Raw genomic sequence first — 20,995 nt, 5'->3', positions numbered from 1 at the left:
AGTGTTATGCATTATAGCCCAAACATGGAAATACTGGATATGTCCAATTACTGATTGTTCTAGTTTGCTAATGCTGAGGAATGCAAAACACCAGAGATGGATTGGCTTTTATAAAAAGGGGGTTTATTTGGCTACACAGTTACAGTCTTAAGTCCATAAAGTGCCCAAGGTAACACATCAGTAATCGGGTACCTTCACTGAAGGATGGCCAATGGCGTCCGGAAAACCTCTGTTAGCTGGGAAGGCACGTGGCTGGCGTCTGCTCCAAAGTTCTGGTTTCAAAATGGCTTTCTCCCAGGACGTTTCTCTCTAGCAAGCTTGCTCCTCTTCAAGACGTCACTCACAGCTGCACTGCACTGAGTTCCATCTCCCTGAGTCAGCATGTTTATATGGCTCCACTGATCAAGTCCCACCCTGAATGAGTGGGGCCATGCCTCCATGGAAATATCCCATCAGTTATCATCTACAGTTGGGTGGGGAGCATCTCCATGCAAGCAACCTAATCCAAACATTCCAACTTAATCCCCACTATTATGTCTGCCCCACAAGATTGCATCAAAGAATATGGCTTTTTCTGGGGGACATAATACATTCAAACCAGCACACTGATGAATGGATAAATAAAATGGGGTATATTCATACAAAGGAATGCTCTTTGGCCATAAAAAGAAATAAAATACAGATCCATGCAACCACATGGATGAATTTTGAAAATATTATGCTAATTTAAATATGCTACTCATGTAAGACCACATATTGTATGAGTCCATTAATGTGAAATATTCAGAACAACTAAATCTACAGAAAGTAGATTAGTAATAGCCTAGGGCTGAGGAGTTTGGGTGAAAATTGGGAGTGACTGTCAGTGGGTATGGGATTTCATTTTGGGGTGATGAAAATGTTTTAAACTTCATTGTAGTGAAGGTTGCACAACTCTGTGAACATACTAATGTTAAATTAATTGTATGCTTTAAATGGGTAAATTGTATGCTATGTGAATTTTATCTTAACAAAACTGTAACAAAATAAGTTATGTGCCAAATAGAAGATATTTGCAATGTTCCAACTCACAAGGTATAAATAATTAGAATATATAGTGCAAATAAACAAACCAAAAAAGATAGCATCCATAATAGAAAAGTAGAGAAAGGGTAGAAAAGTGGAGAAAGGTAGATAGTTTATTAAAGAATCTACCAAGCATTTGAAGAAATGTTCAAACTTATTAAAATTTAGAAAGATTTAATTTTAACAGTGAGACACCATGATACATTCAATCAACTGGTAAATTTTAGGATGACTGATCATGCCAAATGATAGTGTGGAAATGATTATATGAAAAACTTCATGCAGTACTTGTGGTAATGTGGGAGGGCAATCTGGCTATTATTTGTAAATGTTAGTATATGGATATGCTATGAAGCAACAGCTCCACTCCTGAATATGTGTCCTAAAAAAATTCTCGTAGGGTGTATGGAGATGTATGAAGATGTTCTTTTCTAGGTTATTGGCACTTTGGGTGTCTGCCATGGAAGAGTAAATAGACAAAATGTTGTGGATGCAGATAACGCATTCTATAAAAATAGTTTAGATGTACACTAGAAATATGGATGGCTCTTAAAAACATTCTTGAGTGAGGAAAGTAAAAAACAATTAGTTTTATGACACAATCCTATTTCTATAAATTTAAAATATGTGCACACAAAAGGACACCACAAACATTTTGCACAAGAACACACACAAAAAGAAACACATACAAAAATAAAAATGATTGCCTATGAGAGTATTCTATAGGGAAAAGAAAGGAATAAATAAATAATAAAATCATTTTATCATATATTTTATCACACTTCATCCACTATTTCAAGTGTACTGGTGTCCTCGTTTGCTAATGCTGCCGGAATGCAAAACACCAGAAATGGATTGGCTTTTATAAAGGGGGTTTATTTGGTTACACAGTTACAGTCTTAAGGCCCTAAAGTGTCCAAGGTAAGTTATCAATAATGGGGTACCTTCATTGGAGGATGGCCAATGGCGTCCGGAAAACCTCTGTTAGCTGGGAAGGCACATGGCTGGCGTCTGCTCCAAAGTTCTGGTTTCAAAATGGCCTTCTCTCGGGACGTTCCTCTCTAGGCTACAGTTCCTCAAAAATGTCTCTCAGTTAGTTGCTCTTGGGGTGTTTGTCCTCTCTTAGCTTCTCCAGAGCAAGAGTCTGTTTTCAGTGGCTGTCTTCAAACTGTCTCTCAACTGCAGCTCCTCTCTCAGCTCCTGGGCATTCTTCAGAGTGTCCCTCTTGGCTGTGGCTACTCTTCAAAATGTCACTCTCAGCTGCACTGAGTTCCTTCTGTTTGTCAGCTCATTTATACAGCTCCAGTGAGTTAATCTAGACCCTCCCTGAATGGGTGGGGTAACACTCCATGGAAATTATCCAATTACAGTCATCACCCACAGTTGGGTGGGGCGCATCTCCATGGAAACACTCAAAGGATTCCAATCTAATCAGCACTAAAATGTCTGCCCCACAAGATTGCATCAAAGAATATGGCTTTTTCTAGGGGACATAATACATTCAAACCAGCACAACTGGAAAGAAAAAAAAAGTGATAGTGGTTAAAATTAACAACAGATCCCAACCAATCACAACAGAAAGAAGAATAAATAAAAAGTACAAAGATTGAAAAAGAAGAAATAAAACTATCATTATATACAGATGACATGATTGCATATTTAGAAAATCTAAAAGGGTTTACAGATAAGTTATTGGAATTGATAAATGTTCCCCTAACATTGCTAAATGTTTTTATCAGGTTGCTGGATAAAAACAAGGTCCAGTACAATTTGGTTAGAAATGGCCATACTCAGCATTCTCTATACATTCCCATTCTTAGAGGTAAAATTTTCAACATTCCATCACTAAGTATTATATGTAATTCTTGTGTAAGTTTATTGTAGTTTTAAGTTGGATTTTTCTAGGAATTTATATATATTTCCCCCTATAGTTTCAAATTTATTTTTATAATGTTCATCATAATGTTCTCTTAATATTTTTAATGGTGTTCCCCTTTTTTCTGAAATTGGTAATACGTCGTTGTGGTCTCTTTTCTTGGTCACTCTCACATGATTTTATCAATTTTATTGTATTAGTCATGGAATGATCTTTTGCACTTTGTTTAATCCACTCTATTTTGCTTTTTTTCTATTTCATTAATTTTATCGTCTTAATCATTTCCTTCCACTTACTTTGGTTTTGTTATTTATTAACTGGAGGAGGAGGTGGAGGTGGAGGAGGTGGAGGTGGAGGTGGAGGTGGAGGAGGTGGAGGAGGAGGAGGAGGAGGAGGAGGAGGTGCTGAGATGGATGTTTTCATTTTTATTTTCACCTTCTCTTCTTAATGTATGCCTTTATGGCTTTACATTTCATTAAATATGTGTTAAAATTTCTCTTCTGATTATGAATTGTTTTTCTTCTTGTTGTTTTGTCCGTTTTTGTTTTATAAAATTTGCTGTATATTATGAGGCTATTAATTTTTGATTACTTGAAACTTTTATTATTATGAAGTGTCTCTTTGTAAATCTTCTAACTCTTTTTGCCTCAAAGACAATCTTGTCCAAATTAATATAGTTAAAATTATAGAATGTGACACCCAGGGCAACGGTTATCTTTCTCTAGGGATGATATTCATTTGTTTCCGCCAGGTGCCTGGAAGATGCTAACAAAAAATGTCCACCTTAATCCAACTTCAAGGAATATGGTGATTTGGAGTCTGGATCCAGTCCTTACCAAAGAGGATCCATTTCCCATTTATCCTTACTCCTATGGCGCAGCACACTGGGGTTTTACCGAGGGACTCCTCTCCCCAATGGCCTCCCCCCGCCCCCCCAGCACGCCCTGGATTCAATGTTTTGTCCTGGAACCCCTTCAACATGTCTAAAGTGCTTTCAATCAGCAGAATCAGTGGGTGTCCTCAAGGTAGGCAAGTCCACAGTAAAACTGAATGACTATCCAAGACTCACACCGGCGTCCTACGTATTAACACCGAGTGGCTCAGGATGCTCGGAGGTATTTCCGCACCAGCGGGAGGGGCAGTGGCTGTCGTCCCCGCCTGCATTGTGGGAAGTGTAGTCTGGGGCTTCGCGGGGTCGGGTGCACTTCCGCTAAGGCACGGCAGAGCTAGGGAATTCTGGGAAATTGTCTAGGGACTCGTGTTGGCGGGGAAGGTGGAATTTTCGCTCTGAGCGGGACAGGTTGCAGCTTGTCTTCCCTTAAAGGAGCTTCGTCCTTGTCGATGGTTGGGATCCTCCGAGCTTTTTCATCTTGGGTGGGGAGCCAGCGGGGCTCCTTACTTTCGTATAAGAGATGCTGCGGCTAGCGGCGGAGAGTGGGGTTGTGGGTGCATTGCGTCGTCCTCGGCGGAGCCTCGCATTTGGGGTGGTTCCTGTGTCCCCGGTCTGTGGAGAAGCACGGACCGCGCATCCCCTGGTTGGAGTCTTCTGGCGCTCCCCAACCCGCTTTCCCACCTACTGCCTTTGCCACTTTCTAGCAAGTTAATCTATCTGCCACATTTTCCTCATCTCTAAAGTAGGGTGACCAGTAGTAGTACCTTATACTTCTATACGAATTAATTCATTAAATGATCGCAACAGCCGTATAAGGTAGGTAATGCTATTACCCACTTTTTTTACACGTAAGGAAACTGAAGTACCGTTAGGGAGATAAAAGCCCTACCAACAAGCAAGGCCTCGCTAAAGAAAAAAGAAAGCAGTTTTATTACGGAATAAGCATATCCAGAGTACAATATTGGGAAACGAGATTACAACGAGAGAGAAATTACGCTCTATTAATAAAGTCAAGCATTTAGAAACTTCATACCATTCTATTTTTAACCACAACATACATGAATTTTTAAGATCAACCATGTTTTGTTTTCCTATAAGAGTACATAATACTGCTTGTTGCAAATTCTTTCATAAATTAATTTGTTTAATTTACTTTATCCGAAAGAATAAAACTTCTCATCTCCCCTCATAGCAGATTTACAGCTCAGCGACAGGCACCTTGGTAAAACTCCCACAGTGACTGAGGTGTTCTCTTTTCAGTTACTACATTCAAAAGAGATGACTCGACTTTGAAAAACATTCCTGAGTTGTAAACTTGGGGCAGAAGCTTACTTAGCCTCTAACAAGATTTACATGCCTATGAAAAGGTTAGAGAAAGGATTCACAAGCATTAGGTTTCTTACAGAAATGATCTAAGAAAAAGGAGATGGGAAACACCCTTTTTGCAACAGGGAAAATTCTTTTTTTCCATTTCTCCTTAGAAAATAAAGTTTATTTGCCTAAGACTTAGACAGTAAGAGGCTGAACTGTTCTTGAACTCAAGGAGTTGCAGCCCCAACCCTGTGTATCTAATCTCTATCTTGTACATTTTTAGCCATAGGAAAAAAGAGACTACTTCTATCAGGTTTGGGAGGTTTGAGGCTTTGTAATTTATATTCTCAATATAGAAGTAATGCATGCCCATTAAAGAGAAAATACAGAAAGATATGAAGAATCAGTTACCCATATGTTCCAGTTTGCTAATGCTGCCATTTGCGAAACACCAGAAATGGATTGGCTTTTACAGTGGGGATATATTAGCTTAGAAATTTACAGTTCTAAGGCCATGAAAATGTCCAAATTAAGGCATCAGGAGGAAGATACCTTTTCTGGAGAAAGAAGGGCCATTGGCATCCGGAATGTTAACTTGGAAGGCACGTGGCTGGCATCTGCTTGCTCCCAGGTTGCGTTTCAAAATGGCGTTCTCCAAAGTGTCAGCATCAGGTTTCAATGGCCAGATTCAAAATGTCTCCCTGAGCTGCAGCTGTGAGGCCCTTCTGTTTGTGAGCTCTTTCATAAAGACTCTAGTGAACTAATCAAGACACACACTGAATGGGTGGGGCCACACCTCCATGGAAACATTCCATCAGAGCTCACACCCTAACCAAAGGGGTCACTCACAGTTGGGTGGGTCACATCTCCATGGAAACACCCTAATCCCAATATCCCATGAGATTGGATTAAAAGATCATGGCTTTTTCTTGAGGGACATAATATATCCAAAATGGCACACCATAATCTCAGTATTTACAGAAGACACCTGTTAACATTTTTTTTTATGACTATAAAATTAAGATCAACAACAAAACATGGTTGATCTTAATTTATAAAAGTGACTCACACATGAGTCCAAATTCTGTAGAGCAGTCAGCAAACTGTCAACTTCAAGGAAGATGTCCAATGAACTCCTCAGGAAATGAACCGGCAACTTCGACGAACTCCTCAGGAAATGAACCGGGATCTTTGACGAACGTGTTCTATGAACTCCTCAGAAAACTAACTGGCAAGTTTGATGAACTCCTCAGGAAATGCTTTGCTGGGCAGCCAAAGAAGAAGTGAAGGTCCTCTATCTGTCTCACTTATAAGTCTTCAACTGATTAATTGGATTAAATCCAGCCAATTGCATTCTCTCATTGTGGAAGACATGCCCTTTGGTGAGTCATCAGTCACAGCTGCAGTCAATTGACTGATGATTTAATAAACCAGCCTGCTGGTTTATTAACCAGCCACAAACATCCTCACAACAATTGTTAGGCCAGTGTTTGCTTGACCAGACAGCTGGGTGCTATCATCTGGCCAAGTTGATACATGAACCTAACCATCACAGTCCACCACCTGTTAACATTTTAATGCATTTATGCATGGTATAAGCTGGATTTTCCCCCTTCATATTTTATTATGGAAATGGCCAAACTTACATAAATTTCTAGAAAATAGTACGATGAACCCCAACCCCCAACCATCAGTCATCTTCGACCTTTGTCAACATTTTGCCTATTTTATGGCATCTATTCTGCTTCCCCACCTACAATACTTTCCTGGGGATAGAAAAGAGATTGGTATTTTAAACCAAAACCAAATCTGAGTCTTCAAATCACTAGAATTTCAAAGTCATTTACATTAATTGATTATCTATGGAGAGCAAGGGAGAGCAGGTGTTAACTTCAGGGTTTTCATTCCTAGCAACTAGGAAAACAGTAGTTACCTGAGAAAGATAAGACAAATTTGAAGATTGGAGAGCAACAATTATGAATTTGCTTTTTTTATTTGGAGTTTGGCTTGGCACTGTCTTCTAGATCTTGGTTTCTGATCTGTCTCTCCTGTAGGCTGTATGTTTTTTTTTATTGCAGGGAATGTTTCTATTCTTTAATGAATGCTTAGCTCCCAGTGCAAGATGGAGAGAGGGGTTCTTTAGTGTTTGTCATTGGTGTAGTTGCCTAACATTTCTGAAACAGACTTGTAGCTCAGTTAGATTATAATCTTTCAGAATTCCTGAAATGGATTCAGGAAACAATAAAGCAGGAAGAATATGCATTTAAGTTATCTTTTATCTCAATTTTGGTGGGATGTAGAATCTACCAGTTTTTTTCCCACAGAATTCAAAAGTTGATGTACAGTTATTGATACTATCTTAATGCTATAAAGCAAATTTATTTAGAAACAAACCAGCCCTAATTTATGTGTCTTGTGTTTATTACCTGAGTATAATAGCTAACTTTTATGGCATGGTTATGATTCAAGCAGAGTTTTCAGTGCTTTACATGTATTCACTCATTTGTTCCTCATATCAAACCTATTGTTACCTCCATTTTATAAATGATAATAAAAGGATACAGGTTGCGGAATAGGTGGCAAAGCCTGATCCCAAGTGTGTAGTGTAGTCTTGACTACTGCACACTGCTTTTATCAGTCTACCAATCAAAACCCACAAGAAGTTTTACTGGAGCAGGGGATATTTAATCTGTTGTTGATGGCTATAACTTAGGTGTGAATAGAGCATTGCACCATGACAGAAATAAAAATTTTGGCACACACTAAGTGCTCCGTAGATAGTTGTGCATACCAGAATAAGGAATAAATATCCAACAAATGAGAAATACAAACTTTTAGCCTAGGGGATATGTGGATATTTTAAGATATTTCTCTCTTCTACCCATCCTTATTATTTCTTCCACACATCAATTCTTTCATAGAATTCAGCAAATAATTACAGTAGTCTTGATAATGGCCATTGCTTAAACATCCAATTAACAATAATTTGTACATCTTTCAAATTCAGAAACTCCCCGATGAATGATTACAATGCTTGAAGAAGTTGATCACAGAAGTCTATGCTGAAGCCTGCCTTTTCACTCTGAGTATGTCTAGTCCTCAGTAGGCAAGTTATGCTGAATTATGTGTGTTAACAGAAGTAGAAATCTTCAGTTCTGCCTCCAATGTTTCTTATTTTCCTTCCTCTGCAATTTTTTGTTCTTTCATTCTTTTTGTGTCTAAAAAGTTTCTTTCCTTTTATATTGATCCTGCTGCATGTATACAACTGCAAATTAGCATCTTTTCTCCTCCTATTTTCTGGTAGTGGTAGGGTATCTGTTCTTTACAAACGTTCTTTTCTTTTAAGACTCACTCTTCACATATTTGCTGTTATTTTTCTATGTGTGTCATTGAGAAAAAGCTAAGATCTATTAGCATCAAAGACTTCACACACACAAAACGGCAGGTTCCATGAGGAGGATTCTGGGAGTTGTAGTCCGGGAGCTCCGAGAGTTTAAAGGCTTCCCCCCAACACTTCCTCTTTAAGAGGGCGGGGCAAGGTTCTGCCTCCTTTTTGGGATTCTGGGAAATGTATGCCAGAAGTCTTCCCGGAAGCAATTGGGCTGCAGGTGGGGCGGAACAGAGGCGCCTCTTTCCCTTCCTGTCGCCTGCGAAGTGCAGTTTAGGAGCTCTGTGTAGTCGTAGGCACTTCCACCCGGAGAAAGTGAGGCTGCCATCATCTTTTCTGTCAGGGAGGTGAGTCAACTCCGCGCCCCACGACCCTTCCAGGACTTTTCAGCCTGAGCGTGGGTCTCGCCACGACCTACGTCTGTCCTAGGAAGAAGCAGCCGCGGCCACCTTCGGAGGTTGAGAGGCGGAGGGAACGCGGCAGTTGTGGTTCCCTCAACACTTTCCTCACATACCTGCCAGCTCTGTTACTTCTATCCAGGTAATGTATAGCAGTTATTATTTCTGCGCTCTCGTTTCCTCACCTGTAGAGATGAAGAAATCGTAACTACCGGATAGGGTTGTAATTAGAATTAACTGTGACATTATGCTTAAAACTCTTAGAACAGTGGTGGCCCACGGTAATGGATTGGCTTTGCTACTGATAGAATTATTCCCTCATAAGTACCCTTTTGACAGGAAGCTCTTGTGAGGACAGAGATAAAGGTCCGGGCTCTAGGAGGGATGCCATGGCCCTTCTCTTAGATTCCTCAGGAAACCGAGCACTTCTGAACTTTTATTGATCTCTTTTTTTAAAAGAAGGATTGAGTCACCCGAGTACCTGGGGATGTCCACTGCAATTTATCCGGGAGAGAGAGACAATCCAGATAACTCACCACCACCTTTTCTTCACCTTCCCTGAGTTCGGAAAGAGGAGGAAGGAGAAACTTCCTGGCTTCCGACAGCAGAGTCCCAGGTACATATACTACTGAAGGTATTTGTGTGTGTGTGTGTGTGTGATCTTTGTTTTCAATTAATCAAATTTTCTTCACTCATTAGTAAATTCTGCTAGAAAGATGTTCAAATAGTTGTTGAATAAATGTGAGAATGTGTTACAGGGATACTCAGAAAGGAATATTGATGAATTGAAGTAGGTGTTGTTCTTATCCCTGTTTTAAAGATGAAGAAAAGGAGGCAGAAAGAGCTTATGTTACTTTCCCAAAGTCATTGAACTCTCAAGAGGTAGAGTTGGAAATGAACCCAAGCAGTCTCTTTCCAAAGCCTGTTAGTAATACTTACGATATACTCTCTTTCAGTTCTGTGAAGCAGTAATCCAAATGGTGAAAGGGAAGTCATTTGAAATCAGCCCAGGGAAGGTAGTTTGGGACTTTGCTGTGGAATTCTTGAAAAACTACATTAAGTTCCTTAATGTAATTTCTTGAATATCTCATTTATTTATTTTTATTTCATTTCAAATAAGATATGCTATACAGTATTCAGATTGTAGAAGTAACAACAGGAACATTTGAAATGTGGCTAGTCCAAATTGAGATGCACTGTAAGTGTGAAATACACACTGAATTTTAAAGACTTTTTACAAAAAAAAAGTAAAATATCTCATCAATAATTTTTGCATTGATTACATGTTGCAATTATAATATTTTGGAAAAAATGGGCTAAAATAAAATATATTATGAAAATTAACTCCTGCCCCACCCCCCACTCTCCTTTAAAATTTTTTTTTTAAATGTCACTACTGGAAAACTTTAAATTACAACTGTGGCTCTCAGTATATTTCTAATGAATAATATTGTTATAGATAATTCAGAAATTATAAAAATGAATAAGGAAAAAATTAAACTGACTTTTAAAACTGCTAACATTTATCTTTAGTATTTGCTCTGTATATATTTATGGATGTTTCTTAAAATTGGTTTGATACTCTTTTCTTTTTTTTCTTACAGATTATGGAAATTTCCAAGCATATGCAAATGAAATAGAGTAGTATAGTGAAATCCCATGTAACCAACACTTAGTTTAAACATTTGCTACAAATTATCTCCTCCCTGTTTTGTTTTTATTTTTGTTTTTTGCTGGAGTTTTATAGCATATCCCAAACATTGAGTCAATTTTCTTAAATTCTCCCAAACCTCCAGTGCTGAAGCTTGCTTTTTGGCATTTGCTTGGAAATTTTTCCCATCCCTTTTCTTTCAGTTATTGTCTTGTCATTATGTTTTAGTAGTGTTTCTTATAATTAGAATATAATTTTTTTAATGCAGTCTGGGATGTTTAATATTCTTGTTAACATGCATGTATTTTTACCATAGAATTTTATTTAACAACCAAAATTTATTGGCTCACAGTTTTAGAAGCTAGAAGGCTTTCTTCCTCCAGGGATCCATAGCATTATGGCTGTCCAGCAATCCTTGTGCTCCTTGGCTCTCCTGTCACATGGCAGTGTTCTCTTCTTTATCCTTCATGTTCCAGTGACTTCAAGCTTCTGGCTCTTCTCAGTGGCTATGTCTTGATAAGTCCTGCAGTAATAAGAATAAGACCCAACCTGATTCATTTGGTCATACCTTAACTAAAAATAACATTTTCAAAAGGTCCTATTTAAATGTGTTCACAGCCACAGGAATGGGGTTAAAATTAAGAATATGTTTTTTTCCTGGGGTACATTACTCAGTCTATAATATTTACCATGCTTTGCATTCTTTCTTTTTGTTCTCCTTTATTGCCTTCATTACAGTTAATTCCATTTTATTTGCCTTTAACTCGTTTGGAATTTATACAGTCTTGTGTTACTTTTAACTTTTAAAAATGATTATTTTTCTCAATAAATACTAAATTTAATCAGCATATATTCTCATTTTGAAAAGTACAGAAACAAAAAAGGACTTAAAAATTTGAAGATATCCCTTCCTGTTTTTCTTTTTAATTGTAGGTTAGGTTATAGGTCTACTTTTTATTATAACCACCCTCCAAAATTGTCATTTGCCTTTATTTTTTTTAAAGATTGTTATATTACCAATGAATGCACTGTGTCCTGTCTTCCAAAGCTTGTTTGACAGGATAAAAGGGGGGTGGGGTGGGTATGAAATGATTTACAACTTGACCTCTCTACTTTGGCCTGAAAAAACAAGAGTTATTAACTGGCATGAGGAATAAACAAGACCTTGATATTCTGCCCTTTGAGATATAGCTAGTAGAACAACTGGGAGAGAGGAAAAGTAGGAGTGGGATGAAGAACTGGGAGGGATTTGATGGCTGGCGATCTAGTCCTGTACTGGAATGGCTCATTGCTGATCTCTTTGAGAAGACACGTGCATATGCGGGCTTCTGTCACCAAAAAGGAGTCACAGTTGACAGGGTGGCAGTCTTCAAAAGGCAGTCTTCCTTTGGGCAAGAGTTGGGGAATGTGGACGTTGGTGCCACAGTTGGCTACACCAGCGGAGAAGTTGTTGACGTTGGAAGTTACATGGAATTCAGTTAGGCCCTGGGGGTTGTCCAGATCCCCCTTGGGATTGTAGGTGCAAATATGGTACTGGTGCCACTTGCTTAGTTTCTTGATAGACTCCTCAGTGTACTTTAGACCATTTTCTTCTTGTATGGCCGTGGTGTTAAAGTTGTTATGGCAACCTGCACCAGAGTCCGGTTCCCAGGAATGGGCTTAGGATCAAAGGTTGCTATCATGCCAAAGCCTTCACATACATGTTACAAGACAAAATGGGCCACACAGAGATGACCTCCCATGTCAATTCCTTCACGGGATCCTATCTGGAATTCCCACTGGGCAGGCATGACCTCAACATTTGTTTTTGTTTTTTTGCTAGAGTTTTAGAGTATATCTCAAACATCTCTTCAATCTTGGTGCCCACATAGAAGCAGGCCCAGTAGTGGGCCTGCACAATGTCTCGGCCATGGGCTTTGTCTGCTCCCGCACCACAGTAATATGGGCCTTGGGATCCAGAGAAGCCATTGGAAGGCCAGCCAAAGGGGTGTCCGTCTGTTCCAATCAGGGTATATTCCTACTCCGTTCCAAACCAGGGGTGCTAGTTGCTCACCATGTCCATTATCCATTTACAGGTGTGCCTTAAATTGGTCTCTGTAGGATTTCAGTTGTACTTAAAAACTTCACAGAACTCTAGCTTGTTGGGATCCTTGCAGAAAGGGTCCCAAAATGTGGCAACAGGATTGAGATAAGGTCACTGTTGGACCTTCAGACTGAAAAAGTACTAGAACCATCAAAATTCCACTTGGGCAGCAATTCCACACACTTGGGTTCACTGTCCAGGGTGTGGGTTTTGCATGGCAGTCCTTCTCCAGTGTCATTGATCCAGATTTCTGTGGCTTGGACTTTTTCACCCTGAGGCAGAGCCATGTATACCTGCTTGATACCCTTGTTCAAGTGGGGATTAGCTGAGGTGGGCATGGTGAAAGATGTTCTGGGCAGCGAGCGGGACAGAGGGAGGGCAGGCCATAAGAGCAGGGTGAGAAGAGGCCTGGTGTGCAGGTCAGACACTCAACTCTCATCTCACCTTGGCTCTCTTCTTTTGGTGTTTTAATAAATGGTTCCACTTTGCCTCTGAAAAATATCAATTGGCCACATTTGTATGGATTTATTTCTGGGATCTGTATTGTGTTTCATTGATGATTGTTCTGTGCTTTGCCAATGCCACACTGTCTTGAGTACTTTGCTTTATAGTACGTCTTAAGATCAGGTAGTGTGAGTCCCCTAACTTTATTCTTTGTTAAAATTGTGTTAGCTATCCTATTTATTTGCCTTTCCGTAAAATTTTAGAATCAGCTTGTCTATATCTACAAAATATTTGGCTGGGATTTTAATTGAAATTGTGAGAAATTTGTAGATCAAGTTGGGGAGAAATGGCTCTTACCTATATTGAATCTTCTAATTCTTGGGCACGGCAAGCCTCTCCGTTTATTTAAGGCATCTTTCATTTCTTTCATCAAGGTTTTATAGATTTCAGCATGTTTCTTTGTATGTGTTTTGTTAGATTTGTATCTAAGTATTTTGTTATTTTCTTTTTGGAACTATTGTAAATAGTGCTTTTAAAAAATGTTCCACTTTCAAATTTTTCATTGCTAGTATATAGAAATACAATTGATCTTTTGTGGGAGAGTGTATTGGACCTTATATCCTGAGACCTTGCTAAATTCATTTATTACTTTTTTAAAAGCAATTTTATTGAGATAAATTCATATACCATACATTCCATCTAAAAGTGGACAATCAATGTCTTCTGGTAAATTCAGAGTTGTGCATTCATTAGCATCATCAGCACCATCATAACCTAGAACCATCAAGAGGTTCACTATGTTATACAGTCCCATATTTTATCCTCTGGCTTTCCTTCTAGTAACATACACAACTCTAAACTTTCCCTTTTGACCACAATCGCACCCACGTATCATCAGTGTTAATTACACTCAGTATAATGTGCTGCCATGAGCTCTATCCATTTCCAAACATTTACAATCAACTTTATTCCATATTTTGTACAAATTAAGCATCAGCTCCCCATTTTCTGCCCTCAGTCTATCTTTCTTAATGAGCTGTATTCTAGAAATTAACACCATGTATTTCACTGCGGTCCAACAATATTGTCCTTTCATGTCTGACTTATTTCACTCAACATAATGTCCTCAAGGTGCATCCATGTAGTCACATGCTTCATGACTTACATTTCTTCAGCGTAATATTCCATCGCCTGTATATGCCACATTTTGTTTATCCGTTCATTGTTTGATGGACACCTGGGTTGTTTCCGTGTTTTGGCAACTGTGAAGAATGCTGTGATGAACATCAGTATGAAAATGTCCATTCATGTCCCTGCTTTCAGTTCTTCTTAGTTTATACCTAGTAGCTGGATTGCCAGATCATGAGGGAGTTCTATACTTAGCTTCCTGAAAACCTCAAACTTCCTTACAGTTTGCATTCTGCATTCCCACCAACAGTGAATAAATGTTCCTGTTTTTCTACGTCCTCTCCAACACCTGCAGTTTCCTGTTTTTTTTAAATAGTCGCCGTTCTAATAGGTATGAAATGATATTTTGTATTTTTGATTTGCATTTCCCTAATAGCTAGTGATGTAGAACATCTTTTCATGTGCTTTTAAGCCATATATATATCTTCTTTGGAAAAATATCTGTTCCTCTCTTTTGCCCATTTTTTAATTGGGTTGTCCTTTTATCATTGAGTTGTAGAATCTGTTTATATATCCTGGATATTAAACTCTTATTGGATATGTGGTTTCCAAATATTTATTCCCATTGAGTAGGCTTCTTTTTCACCCTCTTGACAAAGTCTTTTTTTCTGAAATTCAGTTTTGTTGCGATGTATTAACATACCCTACAATCATCCACAGTGTACAATTGATTGTTCACAGTACCATCATCTAGTTGTGCATTCATCACCAAAATCAATTTTTGAACATTTTCATTAATCCAAAAAAATTTTTTTTAAATAATAAAACATAATAAAACAACAAGAACACCCAAAATATCCCATCCCCCTCATTATTCATTTCAATTTTTGTTCCCGTTTTTCTACCCATCTCTCCATACATTGGATAAAGATAGTGTGAACCAGAAAGTTTTCGCAATCACACAGTCACACTGTGTAAGCTACATAGTTATACAATTGTCTTCAAGAAATCAAGGCTGCTGGGTTGCAGTTCAGCAGTTTCAGGTATTTCCTTCTAACTGTTCCAGTACACTAAAAAATAAAAAGGGATATCTATATAATGCATAAGAATAACCACTAGAATGACCTCTTGACTCCATTTGAAACCCCTCAGCCACTGAAACTTTGTTTCATTTCTCTTCCCCTTTATGGTCAAGAAGGACAAAGTCCTTTGAAGCACAAAAGTATTCAGTTCATTGATTACTTTTAAGCGATTTGTTTTTTTGGTAGTATACTTTTTGTACAGTGGTCACTCCAGTGATTATAGTATATAAACTTTTCATTATCTATTTAGAATTAATGTGTTTCTACTTGAAGTGGAATGTAAAAGTTTTAGAACCATATAGATGCCTTTACCCTCCACCATTACATTGTAATTGTCTGTATTTCCTCATCATATGTTGAAATCCACACAAGACAATGTTATAATTTTTGTTTTTAACCATCAAACATAAAGAATTAAAGAGAATAGTCTATTATAGCTAGCCATTTATTTACTATTTTTTTTGTTCCTCTTTCATTCCTGATAGTACATGTTTCACTCTGAGATTATTTCCCTTCTATCTAAAGAAATTCTTTTATCAGTTCTATTAGGGCAAGTTTTTTGGCTATAAAATTCTTAGTTTTTCTTTATCTGAAAGTCTATTTCATCTTCATTCCTGAAGGAGATTTTCTCTGGATATAGAATTCTGGGTTGGTGATTCTTTTTTCAGCACTTTGAAAATGTTGTGCTATTTCTTTCTTGCCTCTCTTGTTTTTAATGAGAAATTAGTGGTCATTCCGATTGTAGTTGCCCTACAAATAGCATGTCGTACGTCTCTAGCTGCTTTCAAGATGTATTCCTTGTCTTTAGTTTTCAGCTGTTTGATTATTATGTATCTAAGTGTGGTTTTCTTTGAGTTTAACATCTTTGTGGTTTGCTGAACTTCTCAAATTTGTAAGTTTATGTATTTTGTCAAATGCGGGAAGTTTTTAGCCATTATTTTATTATTACTATTATTTTTTTTTTTTGTGCCTCTCTTTCTGAGACTCATGACATGAATATCACTTTGTTATTATCCCATTGGTCTCGGAGGCTCTGATCATTTTTTTTCCTGGTCTGTTCAGATTGGACCAAGTCTACTGATCTCCATTTAAGTTCACTGACTCTTCTGTCACCCCTAGTGAGGTTTTTATTTATCTTATTGTGAATTTTTTGGTTCTCAAATTTTTTTTTGGTTTTCAAGAATGCCCATTACTTCGGGAGTATGATTATAATATCTGGTTTAGAACTTTTGTCTGATAATTCTTACATGTGTCATCTTGGGGTTGGCATCTGTTGCTGTCTTTTCCCTTGTGAGTTGAAATTTTCCTATTTCTTTATATGCCCAGAAATTTTGGATTATATCCTGGACATTTAGGACATTTTGGACCTTATTTAAAGTTTAAGAATAATGCTGCCCCTTTTTTCCCCTTTTCTTTTAGCAGGCATTCCATTTGATTATGTTCAGACTGCAATTTGTGGTCTTCCTGCTGTGGGCTACTGTTTCATTTCATTTCAATTTGCAAAGCTTTTGTGGTGCTACTGGGATCTGTCTCATGTGTGTTCCATCTAGTGGGCATCCTTGGATCCGGGCAAGGTCCAGCTATTCCTTAGTTCAGTCCTCAAAGCTTCATATGTGCTGTTTGGGTCTCTTCCATGCATGTTCAACCCAGGTATGAGCTCAGGAGTTATGCTTTCTTGCCCCCTTCTCTTTGCAATTTTTCTGGCACTTTCTGGCTCCCTGGAGACCCCCCTTCTTAGTTCTTCTGCCTGAAATCTGTGGCTTTTTAGTTTTCCCTCTCTGCCTCTGCTGCCCACTGCACACAACTGTAGGGAGCACGTGGAAGGCAGGGAGAGGATGAAAGCAACAAGGACTGCCCCACACTCTTGGGACCAGAGCTCCTCTAGTCAGGAAAGTCTCCCCTGCTGTCTCCGACTCTTTTCTACTTCTTGGGACAGAAAGAAAAGGATTCTTTTTGAGCTCTTTCTCTCTGCACCTATTATGTACTTCTGGGTTTCTGGCTATCTTTGTGTCCAGACTGGGCAGTACTGGAGGGAAGAGGCCAACAGAGAACGATTGGAGAAGATCGGGAAATACTTCACAATATTTTTGTCTGCCTGTTTGTGAAAGATGTTTTTGAACTAACAATATGTAGAGCAACCTTGACTTTTGAATTAGTAATACTTCCTCTTCCCCATGTCAAAAGCACTTTTTATCAGAGCGCTTTAGAGGAGTGACCCAGCTCCATGTTGAGAAAATAACTGAGCTTTTAGGTCCAGTTCTTTCCTATTAAATATCATAAGATATTGGATCTTGCAAAACCCTTTTACTCAGCAGAAAGCTGGCCAAATACAGGGTAAAAACAAAGGGAGTCAGAAGTTATGAAGGGATATTTCACTGAGAGTATAGAAATTTTATGCTTTGTCTTCTTTCATAGTAGTGTGTACTTGAGGTAGAAGGACCAGGAGATAATATTGGCTAATGTTTATTTAACACTTACTATTGCCAGGCACTGTTCTAAAAATGCTTTTTGTGGATTTAGTCACTTAAAATTTGTAAGAAATCTATGAAGTAGCAAACAGAGCAATCTTTAGGGTTATGTGGAGATTAAACAAGTTCAACAGTGCCAAAGGAGGCATAGAGCACTAGCAAATTGGAAGAGCCAGTATTTGAATGCAGATTTCTGACTCTAGAGACTACAACTTAATAACTATAATATCTCTTCTGGTTCCTTCCAACAAAGTCCTCTTCCCCCTCCATATCTGTCCTTTACTTTTCAACTCTCATTTCTCTGATTCCATGAGGATTCCTCACCCATCTGTTTTATTTGTCATTATAAGCAATACTGTGACAGTATTAAGAACTCTGGAACCAGAGCTGGATTCAGTCCACCCTCTGCTACTTGCTGTTTGTATGATCTGGGTAACTTAACTTCAATAAACCTCAACATCATCAGCTGTTAAATGGCAGTAGTAATCATCATTGTCACCATAAGCAGAATTTACTGATAATTTACCTAATGTGCCAGTAGTGTGCCATGGGGTTTACATAGATTTGCACATTTAATACCTTTAGCAGTCTTCAGTTTGGGGGGGAGGGGGTGTCATTTCTTCTTCTTTATTACCATTGAAATTTAATTCAAATGAGAGGGAGACTCTCATTGTTTAAAGAGAGAGATCTAGTGGAATTTTAGGTTTCATTAGGTTTTCTTTTTCTCCATGCACTTCCGTAAAATAAAATTATTTACCATCAAGCTTTTTCTTGCGTCATGAAGTAAATTGACCCAAAAATGGTACTTTCTATACAAATAATGGTATTTTTTACTGATGCCAATAAAATATTATTAGCTAGACAAAAATTATTAAGTAAGAAGAAATTTTAAGTCAAATTAGACTTTTCAGAGATCAAAATTGAGTTTAATAGGAGAGAGCAATATCTGAAGTCCACATACCTTTCAGGTCTTTTTTTTTTTTTTTTTTTTTTTTTTTATTAGTAAAAACATTTGCAAGTAGAGGTTATGATGCAAAGTATTCCTGGTTCTAAGAACTTTCCATCTACTCATTTAATCTTTGGAGCAATGCTATGAGGTAGGTACAATTCTTATCCTGTTGTCATGCAGATGACAGAATTGAGGCATAGAGAGATTTTTAACTTCTCCAATGTTACAAATGCCAAGCATCATTTCCAGGTTTTAAACCTAGCCAGTTGACTGTGGAGCCCAGTCTTTTTGAACCCATGTGTTATTACACTGCCTCTAATTTTCTACCATCCCCAGGATCAGAAATATTTATGGTAGGGATACTGCATTTGGCTGTTCTGGCTGTTCACTGCCTAACAGCTCTTGGCAGAAAGCGCTGGAAACTAGTTCGGACTCTGCTTACCAAGCTATATGTGGCTGCATCTGCCGGGAAGGAGAGGCATTCTTTTATAATTTCCGCAAGGATCCATACGGGATAATGGAGGCCTTGGCCTGTGTCTCATGGCTTCTTTATCCTTCTCCAGTTATACGTTCTCAGAACTCTGATTTTCTGAAGAAGGAACAGAAAAAAATGACCAAGTTTCAGGTAAGTAAGGCATTCCTTTCTTTCTCTTAAACTATTATTTTATTTCTCTGAGATTTGGCATTATTTTGTTCTCTTCCTTGGAGAGTTTAATGGAAAACAACAGATTTTGAGTGCATGTTGTATGCCAGACATGTGTGTTTTGTTTCTTTTATTTTATCATTGTTGTTATTTCACAAAATAATCTTTGAAAATAGAAATTTTAAATAGGCAAATTTAATCCAACTGTTATTCTGTTTACAGACTATTAACTCTTTTCATAGTAATATACTCTTTCATATGCATTCACAACTATATATTTGCAATAGTAGAATGGATAAAAATTTAGTTGTGCATTCTTACTTAATTATATCACAATTTAAATGTTATGATTATAGCATATTCCAGTGAATTGTGATAACAGTTTTTAAAAAAATGATTCCCTCCTCAACAAAATACTAGCAGACTGATTCCAACAGCATATTAAAAGGATTTTACACCATGACCTAGGAATTTCAAGGGTGGTTCAACATAAAGTCAATCAATATTATTACACTTATGTGTGATAAATGTAATATGTATATTTACCACATTAATAGAATGAAGGAAAAAAACAACATTATCATCTCAGTTGATGCAGAGATAAATGCCTTTGATAAATTTAAACACTCTTTAACAATAAAAACCTTCAGAAAGCTAGGAATAGAAGTGAACTTCCTGAACCTGATCAGGGCCATTTATGAAAAATCCACAGCTTACATCATACTCAATGGTGAAAGATTGAAAGCTTTCTCCCTAAGACCAGGAGCAAGATAGTGAAGTCCGCTTTCCCCATTTCTAGTAACCATTGTACTGGAAGTTTTAGCCGGAGCAATTAGGCAAGAAAAGGAAATAAACACATCCAGATTAGAGAGGAAAAAGTAAAATTATCCCTATTCACAGATGATATGATCCTGTATAGAAAGTCGTAAAGAATCCACAAGAAAGCTACTAGAGGAGGGATCCAAGACGGCGGATTAGGAGAAACAGAGCAAAATTCTCCTCCATGAAAAACACTAGATAAAAGACAGAAAGTGCTCCAGAATAGCAGCTCCAGGGTTCCACTGGCTGAACAAGGTCTTCCACATTCACAGTGACTGTACACTTGGAGAAACTGAGAGACTGCGTTCAGAATCGTGTGAGTGTTTGAGGATGCTGGGGAAACAGCAGCCAAGCTGTGCCATGGTGGGGAGAATTCTAGAGACATTGTTTGGATACAGGTTAGTTTAAAACCCCAGAAAGCAGCTGTGGAGCTGGCAGCGAGAGCTGTAGTCGAGCACGGTGGGGAGTGCCTTCCACACCCCGCGTACCTGCCTCAGTATCCGGCCTAGGTAATAGCCCTTTGTGCACTGGCAACTGGCAGCCCCCAAGCCAGGAATGGGCCACTGCAGCAGGTGGAGCACCATGGAAGGGGGTAGTTTCCACAACCCTTACAGCCATCTTTGCAGCAGGCTGGGAGACACCCCTTTGCAGTGCCGTGGCCAAGAGCTTCCTTAGGGATTCTGCTAGCTTGTGACGGCACACAATCCTCCTCCATTGAAGCATATGGAGTGCACAGCCTAGAGGCAAGGATGCCACACAGAAGTGCCAAGAGCCCTACACCAATCCCAGGGACTTGTA

The 20,995-nt window shown here is 38.4% G+C and overlaps 1 protein-coding gene and 1 pseudogene across 5 annotated transcripts in view; one reads left to right on the top strand and one right to left on the bottom strand.

Annotated features, from left to right (window-relative positions):
- Positions 1-8,743: 8,743 nt before the first annotated feature.
- The window catches only part of ZNF227 (zinc finger protein 227), a 36,149-nt gene continuing 23,897 nt past the window's right edge, over positions 8,744-20,995 (top strand). The window contains exons 1-3 of one of the 5 annotated variants that reach the window (XM_037819502.1): positions 8,744-9,072; positions 9,393-9,546; positions 19,299-19,360. In XM_037819502.1, coding sequence (XP_037675430.1) covers positions 19,346-19,360 — 15 coding nt within the window. In that variant the 5' untranslated portion in view covers positions 8,744-9,072; positions 9,393-9,546; positions 19,299-19,345. Of the gene's footprint in view, positions 9,073-9,389; positions 9,547-19,298; positions 19,361-20,995 lie in introns of all 5 variants that reach the window. The other 4 variants (XM_037819500.1, XM_037819503.1, XM_037819505.1 and 1 more) reach the window with 4 other exon arrangements.
- Positions 11,773-13,002, bottom strand: LOC119521158 (annotated as a pseudogene).

This window comes from Choloepus didactylus, chromosome 27 (assembly GCF_015220235.1).
Source record: "Choloepus didactylus isolate mChoDid1 chromosome 27, mChoDid1.pri, whole genome shotgun sequence".
In the NCBI taxonomy this organism is placed as follows: Eukaryota; Metazoa; Chordata; class Mammalia; order Pilosa; family Megalonychidae; genus Choloepus; species Choloepus didactylus.
The sequence above is the reverse complement of the archived record's forward strand: the minus strand, read 5'-3'. Positions and strand labels throughout refer to the sequence as shown.